Source organism: Saccostrea cucullata, unplaced genomic scaffold (genome assembly GCF_032062105.1).
Source record: "Saccostrea cucullata isolate Sc308-1 unplaced genomic scaffold, CSIRO_AGI_Scuc_v1 ctg3822, whole genome shotgun sequence".
Classification (NCBI taxonomy): Eukaryota; Metazoa; Mollusca; class Bivalvia; order Ostreida; family Ostreidae; genus Saccostrea; species Saccostrea cuccullata.
In genome coordinates this window covers 12,811-25,753 of record NW_026932136.1, presented here as the reverse complement: position 1 = coordinate 25,753, position 12,943 = coordinate 12,811, and the positions used below count along the sequence as shown (strand labels likewise).

Here is a 12,943-nt window from a genome sequence, read left to right as displayed (position 1 = left end):
AATTTCACGTAATAAAGTATTAAGATATTTCCACCTCCTATAATGTCACAGGTTTTTACAAAGACTGGTATTAGTTAAAATTCCTACCTGATAGAATAATATCAGAATGCCTTCAGTAGGTGTACTGATAAATATTATTAACTAAATTTTCTTTAATTTTTTTTAATTATTTAATCTTTAAAAAATGCAATAACTCCTTCTCAGGTCTCTTCATTCAGGCATTTGATTTATTGTAAAATAGTTTCCCTGATATTCACAATTCAAAAGTATCTTATAAGTAGGAAATATTTAGGAACATTCAGGATCAGAATTATGTATTTTAACCAGTTTTTACATATTTTTCATGATACTTTTTACAAAGAATGTGCGATTTTTTGTTGACATACACTTTGCTCATTTTTGTCTCTTATCCTTAATGATATGGTGACCAACATATATTCTGTAATAATTGGAAAATTTAAAGTATATTAAATGAAAATAAATGTAGTTTTTGTACTTTGAACTATTAGAATTGTGAGGGTGGAATTACCTTAAAACACAATGTAAAGACAGTTTTTCTTCACATAATGAACTTTTTACTTCAAGTAATGAAGTGCTGACATGATGAAAGGATGTATTTACTTCATGTTATGCAGTATTGACATGATGCTCATATATTCTTTCATCCTCTCATAAAAAGTAAAGTTATGTTCAAATCATGTACTGATAAATTGACATAAATGCCTAGTTGCAAGCAATAAGGCAGTGATGGCAGTATTCTATACTGAATACTTTAAGACACCAACTTGTTAACAGCACGGCGTATTTCATACAAGTTACGAACCCACATTGCATGACTTAAACTGTAGCATAAGCGCCTTCAGTATAAATCCACTTCCATTATCAAATTACCGTACTGCAAGGTATTTAAAGCACAGCGATTCTCAGAGAAATCTGTTTTAATCATTGTTTCGGAGCATCAATCACGGTAAGATAGTTTTCTTACATATCATTTTAAACTTCGCTTAATATAAAAGTAACATAATAATAAAATAAAATCATAATACTAAAAGACACAATTTTGACATATTGTTTCACGTAACAAAATATTATATTCTAATTTTTCTAAGCATAAAACATACAAGTATATTTCCAAGAATTAATTTTTTTAACATTCCGTTTTCGTAATTTTCAACTAGATCGGACCTCGTTAAAATATTGTGGTTGCGTGGATTGTGCGTCACAATAAAAGAGATGTCGCTTTTTCACTATCATCTTTGCGGAGAGTGTTTCTTAGTATAGTAGTAGGAATGATAAAAGATTCTCCGGATAATGTTTTTGGGGATATGATTTAAATTCATCTAACCTTTTTAAGCGTAAAGTTGTATCGGTTACTATTGTGCATATGCGTCTTGCCATGTTGTATGGAATATTACGCTTAGCATGTGATGGGGGACATGAATAGAAATCCAAATATTGGTGTTTCTATATCTGTTTCTATGCAGTACATGTAATAATTTTGTCTGTCACTCATCTCCATATCTCCATAGTGAACTGAATTGATTCCTGTAATTGATTAGTTACCGTATGTAATTTTTTTTAAATCGTCTTTAGTTTTATTCAAAAAAATAAAAATATCATCAAGGTACCTTTTTCAGTTTTGGCGAATGTATTGTACAAAAGTTTCGTCACAAATTTCCGGAAGTTTATCATATAGTTTATCATATAGTTTTTCTTCCAAGTAACCCAAAACTAGGGTGGCATAAGTTGGAACCACTTTGGAACCCATAGTTGTGCCCTTGATTTGAAGGATAAATTGCTCATCAAAATGAAAATAGTTATTTTCTAAAACTACTTGAAGGGCTTCAAGAATAAATTCTTTAGAGAATCTTTCATTTGTTTCTGTCAGATATTTCTCCATCCAAAATTTCACAGCTTCAAGTCCCAAGTAATGTGGGATGTTGGTGTAAAGACTATTAACATCTAAACTTACAAGAAGCGTGTTATGTTGTACTTCCTCTGGAATGTAATTAAGGAAATCTAAATCATCACGGATGAAACTGTCCTTTTTTGCACAATGGTTTGTGAATCAAATCAAGTAGATTGATCAATCTTTGTGTAAATTAGGATGGTCCTGAAATTATGGATTGGAGTTTTAAAATCGAGGATTTTGGAATTTTTATATATGTATTTTCAATTTTTTTAATATTTTCCTGGATTTCCTTCGATTTGTGAATTTTTGGTAGACCGTAGAAATTGCTGGTTTTAACTTCAAAATTTGTTAGATAATCTATTTCATTTTTAGTAAACTCAACAGCAATTTTTTTCGTAAACCGTTCAATTCTACGCATTGTTTGGCGGTCTCCATTTTGGTCAAGTTTTTTTAAAAAATTGATCATCTTGAAGTTGACTTATTTCCATTTCCTTGTAATATTAATGGTCTCTATCTATTATAACTATTGCACCTCCTTTGTCCGCTTCTTTAATAATGATGGACGAATCTTCACTAAAATCTTTTAAAGCATTTTGTTTCTTTCTTGAAATGTTTGATTTCACATTGTTTTCCACTAAATGAGTATCCGCTGAATTTTTTCAGACGCATTATGTAATCTTCAAGTTGTTTATTTCTATTTGGTAGCGGTTTAAAACCTTTTTTTTTCTAACTAAAGATTCGTCGTTTTCCGTTTCATTTTGAAAAAAAAAATTCTCTCAAACGCAGTTTTCGGCAAAATTCCTCCATGTCATTTTTAAGGTCAACGTCATCTTTTTTAGGGGTCGGCGTAAATTTTAACCCACGTTCAAAAATTGCTATCTCCTCACTTGTTAGCACTACTGAATTAAATATCCCATTAGATTCTAAATAAATCCCCTGTTGTCCCCCTGTCAGTTCCTGGCATTTTCCTTTCTCTCCCTGACATTCTCCTTTGATCCAATGTCGTTGTCCCTGCATTCCCTGTCCAGTCTCTGTCGTCCCCTGTCGATGTCTCTGCCTACCCTGTATACTCCCTGTCGTTCCCTGATATTCTCTGATCTCCCTGTCCAGTCCCTGTCGTGCAGATATGACCTGTGCATCAACGCTCCACTTTTTCGGGAATTTTGTTAAAAAAACCCTTGCTATCTTGTATGTAGCTCGGGACATTTTCACACAGATCTTTCAGGAGAATATCTATAGAATTATTCAGTCTATGTGTGAACACAAAGGGCCAGACACAAAAGCTTCGCAGTTTCAGATCTGTTGGTTGTGTAGTAACAATGTATGTATCGTTCTGTTACTCTATAGCTGTCTTGATATTATTGCATTTATGTATTTTAGGTAGTGCATAAAAGTAGTTTGTTTTCATTTCAAAGTTTGTTAAATAGTCAAGCTCATCTTTTTTTGATAATTATTGATGTTTTTTGCATAATTGTTCTAGATGTCATATGATTGTTTTATCAGGATTTTCAGGCATTTTCATGTAGAAATCATCATCAGCACTTAGTTGTTGAAGGACTATGGATTTATAGAATGTTTTGTCCATACAAAATATTGCTCCTCCTTTATCCGCATTTTTAAAAATAATTTCCGTCTCTTTTCGTAATTCCTCTGGAGCTTTTTAATGTTTTTTATCTTTTTATGTACAAATTTTTTTTTCACAGCTTTTTAGCTCACCTGAGCCAAAGCTCAAGTGAGCTTTTCTGATCACAATCCGTCCGTTGTCTGTCGTTGTAGTCGTTGTCGTCGTCGTTGTTGTTGTAAACTTTTCACATTTTCATCTTCTTCTCAAGAACCACTGGGCCAATTTCAACCAAACTTGGCACAAAGTATCCTTGGGTAACGGGGATTCAAGTTTGTTCAAATGAAGGGCCATGCCCTTTTCCAACGGGAGATAATAATGAATTTGTTAAAAATTAATGGCATTTTTTAAAAATCTTCTTCTCCACAACCGCTTGGCCAGGAAAGATGAAACTCATGTGGAATCATCCTCAGGTAGTGTAGATTCAAGTTTGTTCAAATGATGACCCCCAGGGCAAGGATGGGGCCAAAATGGCCGACCCAAATTATTACAAGGGAATATATAGGATAAATCGTTAATAATCTTCTTCTCCAGAACCACTGGGCCAGGAAAGATGAAACTCATGTGGAATCATCCTCAGGTAGTGTAGATTCAAGTTTGTTCAAATGATGACCCCGGGGCAAGGGTGGGGCCAAAATAGCCGACCCAAGTTTTACATAGGAATATATAGGAGAAATCTTTAAAAATCTTCTTCTCAAGAACCACTGAGCCAGGAAAGATGAAACTCATATAGAATCATCCTCAGGTAGTGAAGATTCAAGTTTGTTCAAATCATGACCCCCGAGACAAAGGTGGGACTAAAATGGCCGACCCTAGTTTTACATAGAAATATATAGGAAAAATCTTTAAAAACTTTCTTCTCCAGAACCACTGGGCCAGGAAATATGAAACTCATGTGGAATCATCTTCAGGTAGTGTAGATTCAAGTTTGTTCAAATGATGACCCACAGGGCAAGTTTGGGGCCAAAATGGCCGACCCAAGTTTTACATAGGAAAATAAAGGAAATATCTTTAGAAATCCTTCTCAAAAATCACTGGGCCAGGAAAGATGAAACTCATGTGGAATCATCCTCAGGTAGTGTAGATTCAAGTTTGTTCAAATCATGACCCCCGGGGCTAGGGTGGGGCCAAAATGGCCGACCCAAGTTTTACATAAGGATATATAAGGAAACCTTTAAAAACCTTTTTTTTTCAAGTACTTCAAAGCTATGATTAGTGATATTTATATGGAATCATCCTCAGGTAGTGTAGATTGTAGTTTTTTCAAATGATGAACACCTGGAGGGGGGATTAAATTCAATCCCGATGTGCTCAGGTGAGCGCTGTGGCCCCTGGGCCTCTTGTTTGTTTAGAAAAGACGATTTGTGGATTTCAGAACATCTATATAGTCAATTAAATCATTGTTACGTCCTTTTTGTATTGTGGTTCCTTTTTTATTTCTCACAATGCAATCGTCATTTATTATTAACCCGTCTAAAAATTTCTCTTTAACGTAGTTTTCTAAAGAATTCATCTACAGCTGTACATCCTTTTCTTGGTTTTGATTGCCGGGGTTGGGCGTTGGTGCAAATTTTAAGCCCTGTTCTTATAATTCTTTTTCCTCTTGAGTTAACATCTTGCTTGAAATATTAATGATTTTTGGGTCCACTTTATTTATGCCCAGCTTTTCCACCGATATATCTGAATTTTGCCCCCCCCCCCACAAAAAAGGATTACCTTGGTTGTGTATTTTGTTTTTTTGTTTTGTTTTCTTTATTGGCTTCACATGTATATAAAGCAAATTATATATATGTAATCTTCTGGGAAACACCATTCAGTGCGCCAAAAGACAGAACACATGTTATTTTGATTCTTTATCTTAAGGGAACTCACTATTCATTAACAAAATAATTTGAATCTCGATCCCGATCAAAAATACACTTACATGTACAACTACCACACTCCTTCCCTCTTACATTTGATCCCCCTCAAAACTTTACTACCAATCAAATCAATCTTCAAATTAATTTTAGCCAGTCAATAACTTTATCAAGTCAATATAGCAAAGGTTCATTCTCTATAAGGCCATTTTCCGGCCTACGATAAAACCATTTTAAAATGTGATTTTATATTACCTTAATCATTCTTGTTCATGATTTTGATGTTTGTTTTTCAACATCGATCATCTAAGTCACGTGATTTAGAGATAAAAAATGGCCGTCAGTGAAAGAAAAATTGAGGGTAGGTGTATTTAAATCAAGCTTTTATGCATGTTTCTGGATGTAAATAATCAAAAATTGTTTATTTATGTCGGAAATACATCAGACCAAAGTAATAAATTCAAAGATTTTTTGAATTTAAGGTTTAAGATACTTTTTATGACAAGAATTCCCATGCATCCACATTTTGCATATTTTGAACGTAAATCTTTACAAAATTCACACTGAATACTGCTGAAAAAGTTTGATTTGCAATTTATTGAAAAGTATTATATGATATATAATTATATTGTAATTGTATATCATTTCTATAGATGTGGTACTTATTTTACGCATAAAATAACCATGCTAGAAATGAGGTTTCTAATGTTCTTTTGAAATCTAAGAGTTATGTATCAAATGTTGAAAGAACTGAATGGATTTTGATTGTGATTAAATAAAACTGAAGTAGTAATTAAGAAAAGAAATTCAACAATTGCCAAAAATAAAGAATTAACAGCATAAGAATATCAGTACAAGTACATGTTGACTATCCATACACATGTAAATAGTCAATACATATAGCAGTTGCATTAAAATATACATCTCTAAGCTAAATGAAATAACGTTGTGAAAAATGGCTTTGCTTTTATTTAATTACTCGTGTTGCCATTATATTCAATTAAAAATGCCATCTAAACTTTATGTATTTACATGCATAAAAGTTGAGCCCCCCCCCCCCCCCCCCTTTGGTCTAACGGCACAGCATAAAATGGAGCAGAATTTTAACAGTTCCTTCAACTGTGCATATCTGATTCTGAAGTTTTAATTTCGTATATACTAGTGTACGGACTTAAGAGTTCTACAACATCACAGGTACAAAATGGACCTTTGGGGTTTTATTCTCCTTTCCCACTCTTGAAACCTGTTTGGTTGAATTCAGCCTCTTTCCAAGTGCAGCGTCAAAAACTTGTTTAGCACGGATAGTGACAGTGCCATACCTTTAGTCATTAGCATTAAAATTAAATATCATCGGTCTTTTGGATATAATCTTCTTTTTAAAAAAAAAAAAAAGGGGGCCCATCCCTTCGGTTATTGGTTATTAATGCAACTATGCATTTATAAACATTTGACCTTAAGTGGATGATTTCTTTATCTGGTTGAAAAATCCTTAAATGGGGTAAAGCAACATTCAATTATATCGATCACATATTACATTTAGGAATCCCTCCTCTCTTTACCAGTTTATTTTTTTTAGACAGGACTAATGTTATCTTGATTTATATCGATGATGTCAAAGAAGTGTGATGAATAGATTGAGTCATCTCAATTTTAAGACCCATTAAACAAAATATGGATCACATGATACTCGTACGAGAGTGTCCATATACAAATTATGTGTGTACCCATAGGAAAAAAGTCTATACAAAAATGATAAATGCATGTTACCATTTCAACAAAGACTGCTTTCATCATTTCTAGAACATATATAGTACTCATAAGGAAAAACAATTTAAAGAATATATGGAGTACTCATAATAAAATTCAAAGAAGTAGCATATATAGATATACTAACTATAACTATCATTATAAATATAAAAGATAACTCATATTCACACCTTATATTCTATAAAAAGATTTTATTTCTTAATCTTTATCAGACATTTCAAAAGAAACGTCACCACTTGTTATTTCATGACATCCAGTCTTCTCAGTCCTTTGATTTTTAGATTTTTAAGTAAAAAGATCACATTTTTTTTTTAGTAAATATGCATGGCTGATATAAATCTTAGTAAATCAACAGATAATTGTACTCTAACCAAAAGTTCACAAAAGAAATAATCTATATAAGCTGATATCCTTCTTTGTGAATAGTAAACTTTTTCAGAAAATATCGTAAAAATAAAGTGAAAAGTTTTTATTTAGGTGTCATAACCACCTTTATCCAAATTCATAATTTGGTAGTCACTTTTTATGTTTATAAGAAATGTACATGCAAATTTTGGTGTTGGTTAAAGGTGGTTATGACATGCATAGGAGTTATTTAACCACCCTCTTGTTTTTTCCCATTACTCTAATGCTAATACGGACCGATAGTACCTTACTTTTTGACCCTATATCATTAAAAATACTGAAAAATCATTAACCAACCAATATTTATCATTAAATTGGAACATAAGCCTAGTGATTCGTGCAATTTTTAAGGGAAGAAATACTATTTGAAAATTTGAAGTCATTGTAGGCCGAAAAACGGCCTTATAGAGAATGATCCTTTCAATTCAAAAGTAAGTATTTAAATTTTTGGTTGAATTTCGTTCACGTGCGGGATAACGCTTGACTGGTGTTATTGGAACGGGTATATTTTGATTGGACGGCGGAGAGTCAGCTGAAGAAATGGTTTGATTGTCACTCGGGTTTGGCGACTGGTTTTGAGCTCTGAAATGTGGAATGTGTTCAGGTGCATTTGACGGAGATGTTACACCTGCATGAATGAATGTAAAGTTGACATCTACAGTGGAGTCGAAGATTTCGATGTTCTGTTTTTTCCTGTGGAAGATTAGCTTTACAACTAAGCAAATGATCGCAAAGACAATACCGAGTCCATTTGCCAACCCTCACAAGATATGTCAGAGGTCCCATCACCTTGTGAACATTGCCTGGAATCCATTTCCATTTGCCAGCTTGAATAGTTGTTTTCACCTGTACTTTCTCCCCAGTGTGGAATTTTTTTTACTTGAAAGACTCCTCTGTCATGGTTTTGTTTAATTTTCTGCTGATAATTTTACACTCGTTTTCCAGTGCAAGGTTTTATTACAGACAGGTTGGTTCTAAGCTGCCTCCGCAGCACAGTTAAGGTTACAGTAAAGAGGCGGGGCCTAATTTGTACGGGAAATGTTTACTATGACGTCACACGTAATATAGGGTCTTCAAAATACCACAAAATGAAATTATTTGCTATTTCAAACAGCTGGATAGCTGTATACTACATACAAACTTACTATTACATGCAGTTTTGTCGTTTGTTAAATCCCACACAACAGTATATAAACGATGCATCGATCGCAATGCACTTGTCAATGTGACGTCATCTCGCAAAAATGACGCAGTTTGTACACAGTGAAAGGCTGATCAAGTCACATTTTGTACAATGAAAAATGTCATTTGTTCTCAAATAAAATATTATTTCCAGTAAAATAAAAAGCCGTTAACTAGGATGCGATGTCTATTTTAGTATTTTATTTATAAACTGTATGTGCATTCTCCAGACAAGCGATAATGTCGTGTGTTTGTATGCAGATTCATTGGAAAAGTAATGGATGGGACCTAATAAATCAATTTATTGCAAGGGCATACCCTCCATGTATCTTGTCAAAATTTCACACGTAAACTCAAGAAGCATTAAGATATTTGAAAAGTGCTGCGAACTTCTTGAAATTTTGCAAATAGATTAATTATAGCTATATTTAATGTAGTTGACCAGCAAAATATTCAACCTGCCGTCCAACAAATTAAATTTTACCAATTAAAAAAAAGGAATCTATATAGGTTCGCAGCACTTTTCAAAAACTACATATAGTGTTGAAAAGGATCATAAAATAAACTAAGATTTTTAACTTGGTTATGCCCTTGCAATATTGAAATTTAAAGATGACCTCTAAACTGCAAGTATTATTGCCAAAGTCATGTGACGTCGACATTACATGACAAGTCTAAATAAAAAATCTAAATGTCCCCAACATGTAGATTTAAACCACATTTCATTTTTTTGATATCAGTGAATTCCTAAAAAGAATCGCCCATCCTAATAAAGTATGTATTTTTATCTTTAAAAATCGTCGATATTTCCATTTGTAACCTTAACTGTGCTGCGTCTTTAGGAAAAGCTCTGCATGCAGGAGCAACTCCTGTGGTAGTTTATAGTGTTTTCTTGTATTTAAGAAGTAGGTCAGCCAATTTATGTTCGAGGGAGTGCGGATTCCCATCAGCTTCCTTACATTGCATTGCCTTTTTAACAATCTGCGCACCTCTCTCAGCAAATCCGTTTAACTGTGGATGGTAAGGTAGTACCAATTTGTGCTTTATTCCGTTCAGTCGTGCAAACACCTTAAATTCACTTGATGTGAATTGTGTCTCGTTATCACTTACTATCTCTTCCGGTAGTCCTCTCGATGCAAACAGCATTCTGAGCTTGACAGTTGTCATTAAGCTTGTCATGGATCTTAATGGAATGTCGTCTATCCACTTAGAGTAGCTATCATTAACAATAGGTAAGGATTGACCCTTGTAGTCAGCATAATCAATATGTATGCTCTGAAATGGTCTCATAGCCCAGATCCAGGGATGCAGTGGTGCTGATTTTAGACTTTCTTACAGACATACATGATGGACAGTTTTCGACAACTTCCTCTTTGTCCTTATCTAGGTTTGGCCACTATAGATATCTACGCGCTAGTGACCTGCACATTCCCAAGTGTTCCTCATGAAGTTCTTCGAGTATGCGCTTTATCAAAGTCTTAGGAATCACAACTCGAATTCCCAATAACACAACTCTTTGCTCTACACTCAAAGATATCCTCCTCTCAAAGAATGGTTGAAGTTCTGGATCTGCATTGTGATTTGGCCATCCAGTTAAGGTAAGTTTATGTACCTTAGATAGCCCCGGATCCATCTTTGTTGCTTTATAAATGTCAGTGTTCGAAACTGGAAGTTCTATATCATCCAGTTCAGAGAAGTAGATTTCTTCATAATCTTCCTGTGCCTGGTTATCTGAAATAGGAAGTTTCGATAATGAATCACAGTTTCCATTTTCCTGTGATGCTCGATACTGTATTTGGTACTGGTATCCTGATAGTATGAGAGCCCATCTCTGCATTCTCTCAGCAGCTTAGGTTGGTACTCCATTCTTTGGTCCTAAAATAGTGACCAATGGCTTGTTGGCTTGTTATCTGTGATAAGAGTAAATGTCCTTTCATACAGGTATTTGTGGAATTTTTCCACCCCAAATATGATGGACAACGCTTCTTTTTTCCACTTGTGCATAGTTACGTTCACTGGAATTCAAAGTCCTTGAAGCAAAGGCAATGAGCCTCTCTGATCCAGCATCCATAATGTGAGACACTACAGTTCCAAGGTCATATGCCGGAGAATCACATGCTATACGAAGAAGTTTGTTCATATCATAAAAAAACTAACAGTTTTCCTTTCGTAATCATCTGTTTGCCGTCCTCGAAACTCTCTTCACACTTGTCTGTCCATGACCAATTTTCCCCTTTTTTTCAGTAATTGGTGTAAAGGATGTAGCACAGTACTTAAATTTGGTAAGAATGATCCATAATAGTTCAAGAGTCTTAAGTATGCATTTACTACCTTTACATCCTTGGAGCATCACGTGTTGCAGCAATTTTCTCATCTGTAGGATGCATCCCCTGTTTGTCCACAAAAATCCCATGTATATCACTTGATCAGCCATGAAGATACATTTGTGCTCTCGCAGACGGTGAAACACTTCTTGGATGGTCTTGACATGAGAATCATCATCTGGAGTTATGATCAGGATATCATCAATGCGGCATACTACATACGGAAGTCCGCTTAAAATCTTGTTAATTACTCCTTGGAAAATGGCACTAGATAAACACACCCCGTAGGCTAGTCTTCTATAACGATAAAGTCTTAAGTGGGTATTCACTGTGAGATACTCTTTCGAGTCACTACTCAGCTCCAACTGAGAATATGCCTGACGCAAATCAAGTTTTGTTAACTTCTCTCCTCCTGCTAGAGTCGCAAACATATCATCCGTTTTAGATAAAGGATACTGTTCTCCGCTAATGACTCGATTTACATTGACTTTGTAGTCACCACAAAGTCTCACGGATTTATCTGGTTTGGGAACCACCATTATCAGTGCAGCCCACTTACTTGTTTTTACGGGATAAATCACTCCTCTTTCTTCGAGCTTCTTCAAATTCTTCAAATCACCACTCTTTCCTTGAGGGCATAGGGGGCTGGAAGGGCCTTGGAAAAATTGGTTGGCACTGTTCTTTGATTCTAATCTGAGCCTTGAAGTTTTTTATTGGATCTGAATTCTCGAATAAATCCTCATACTCCTTACGTAAGGTATCTACCGATCCACTTTTCACTGAGAAAATGTTTTCATAATTCAGTTTGATCCTTGACAACAGATCTCTTCCTAGAAGACAGGACTGGTTTCCTTGAACTGTAAGAAGTAACATTCGAGGCACACATCGTTCACCATACTTGGCAGTCACATCAAATTCACCTAGAATTGCAATTTACTCCTTGGTATAGGATTAAAGCGATGCTGATGATATCTTGAGCTCATACTCAGATTCTACGTCTGTAGACTGCTTCATTCACTATTGTTCTCATACTGCCTGTGTCGATCTGAAACTTCACAAGTTTGTCTCCTAGCTCTAGGTCAACCGAACAGTCCTTTGTTTGCTTGATGTTTCTGTGTTGAAAACAGAGTATATACTATGTTCTTTATGATGATATTCATCACTGTGATCAAATTTTGAGTACTCATTCACATATAGAATAGATTTTCCATTAAACTTTGGATTACCCTTTTCATGTGTGCATTTCTTTGCCAAATGTCCAATCTTATCACATTTGAAACACTTTGTGTTCGTAAATTCACATGTATCTGCATCATGTTTTCCCCCCACAAACAAAAACACTGTCTTACTGCACAATGGGCTTCGCTTTTTTTTCTGTCCCTCTAATGATTTGGCTTTGATTTCAAATAATGAACTGGTGTAGAATTACCGGTGAATGACAAAGTATACTTTTCCGCAGTTTCCATTCCTGTAGCCATCTGTATTGCTTTTTTTTTTCAAAAGTGAGGTCTGCCTCGGACAGTAATTTCTTTTGAATTTCTTCAGATCTTAGTTTACAAACAAGTCTGTCTCTCAGCACTTCCTTTAAAAAGTCCCAAAATTCACAATATTTTGATAAGTTCTTCAACTCGCACATATACTCATTTGCTGTCTCGTCTTCTCTCTGTTTTCTCTTGTTGAATTTGAAGCGTTCGGAAATCACTCAAGGTTTTACTTTGAGTAGTCTGTGAGAGTTTTTACTATGTCTTGAAAGGACTTTTCTTTCAGCAAAGCAGGCTGAAGTAGATTCTTTAGGACACCATACTTCGTTGGTCCAATTTCCGACAGAAAAACTGCTACATGTACCATTTTCTCTCTTTTTTTTTCTTCATTT

The 12,943-nt window shown here is 34.7% G+C and overlaps 1 protein-coding gene across 1 annotated transcript; it reads right to left on the bottom strand.

Annotated features, from left to right (window-relative positions):
• Positions 1-10,142: 10,142 nt before the first annotated feature.
• On the bottom strand, positions 10,143-11,609 carry LOC134234503 (uncharacterized protein K02A2.6-like). The gene is made up of 3 exons (XM_062716580.1): positions 11,078-11,609; positions 10,757-10,864; positions 10,143-10,555 (listed from the first exon to the last, which is right to left on the bottom strand). The coding sequence occupies exons 1-3, from the start codon at positions 11,607-11,609 to the stop codon at positions 10,143-10,145; spliced, it is 1,053 nt and encodes a 350-aa protein (XP_062572564.1).
• Positions 11,610-12,943: the final 1,334 nt, after the last annotated feature.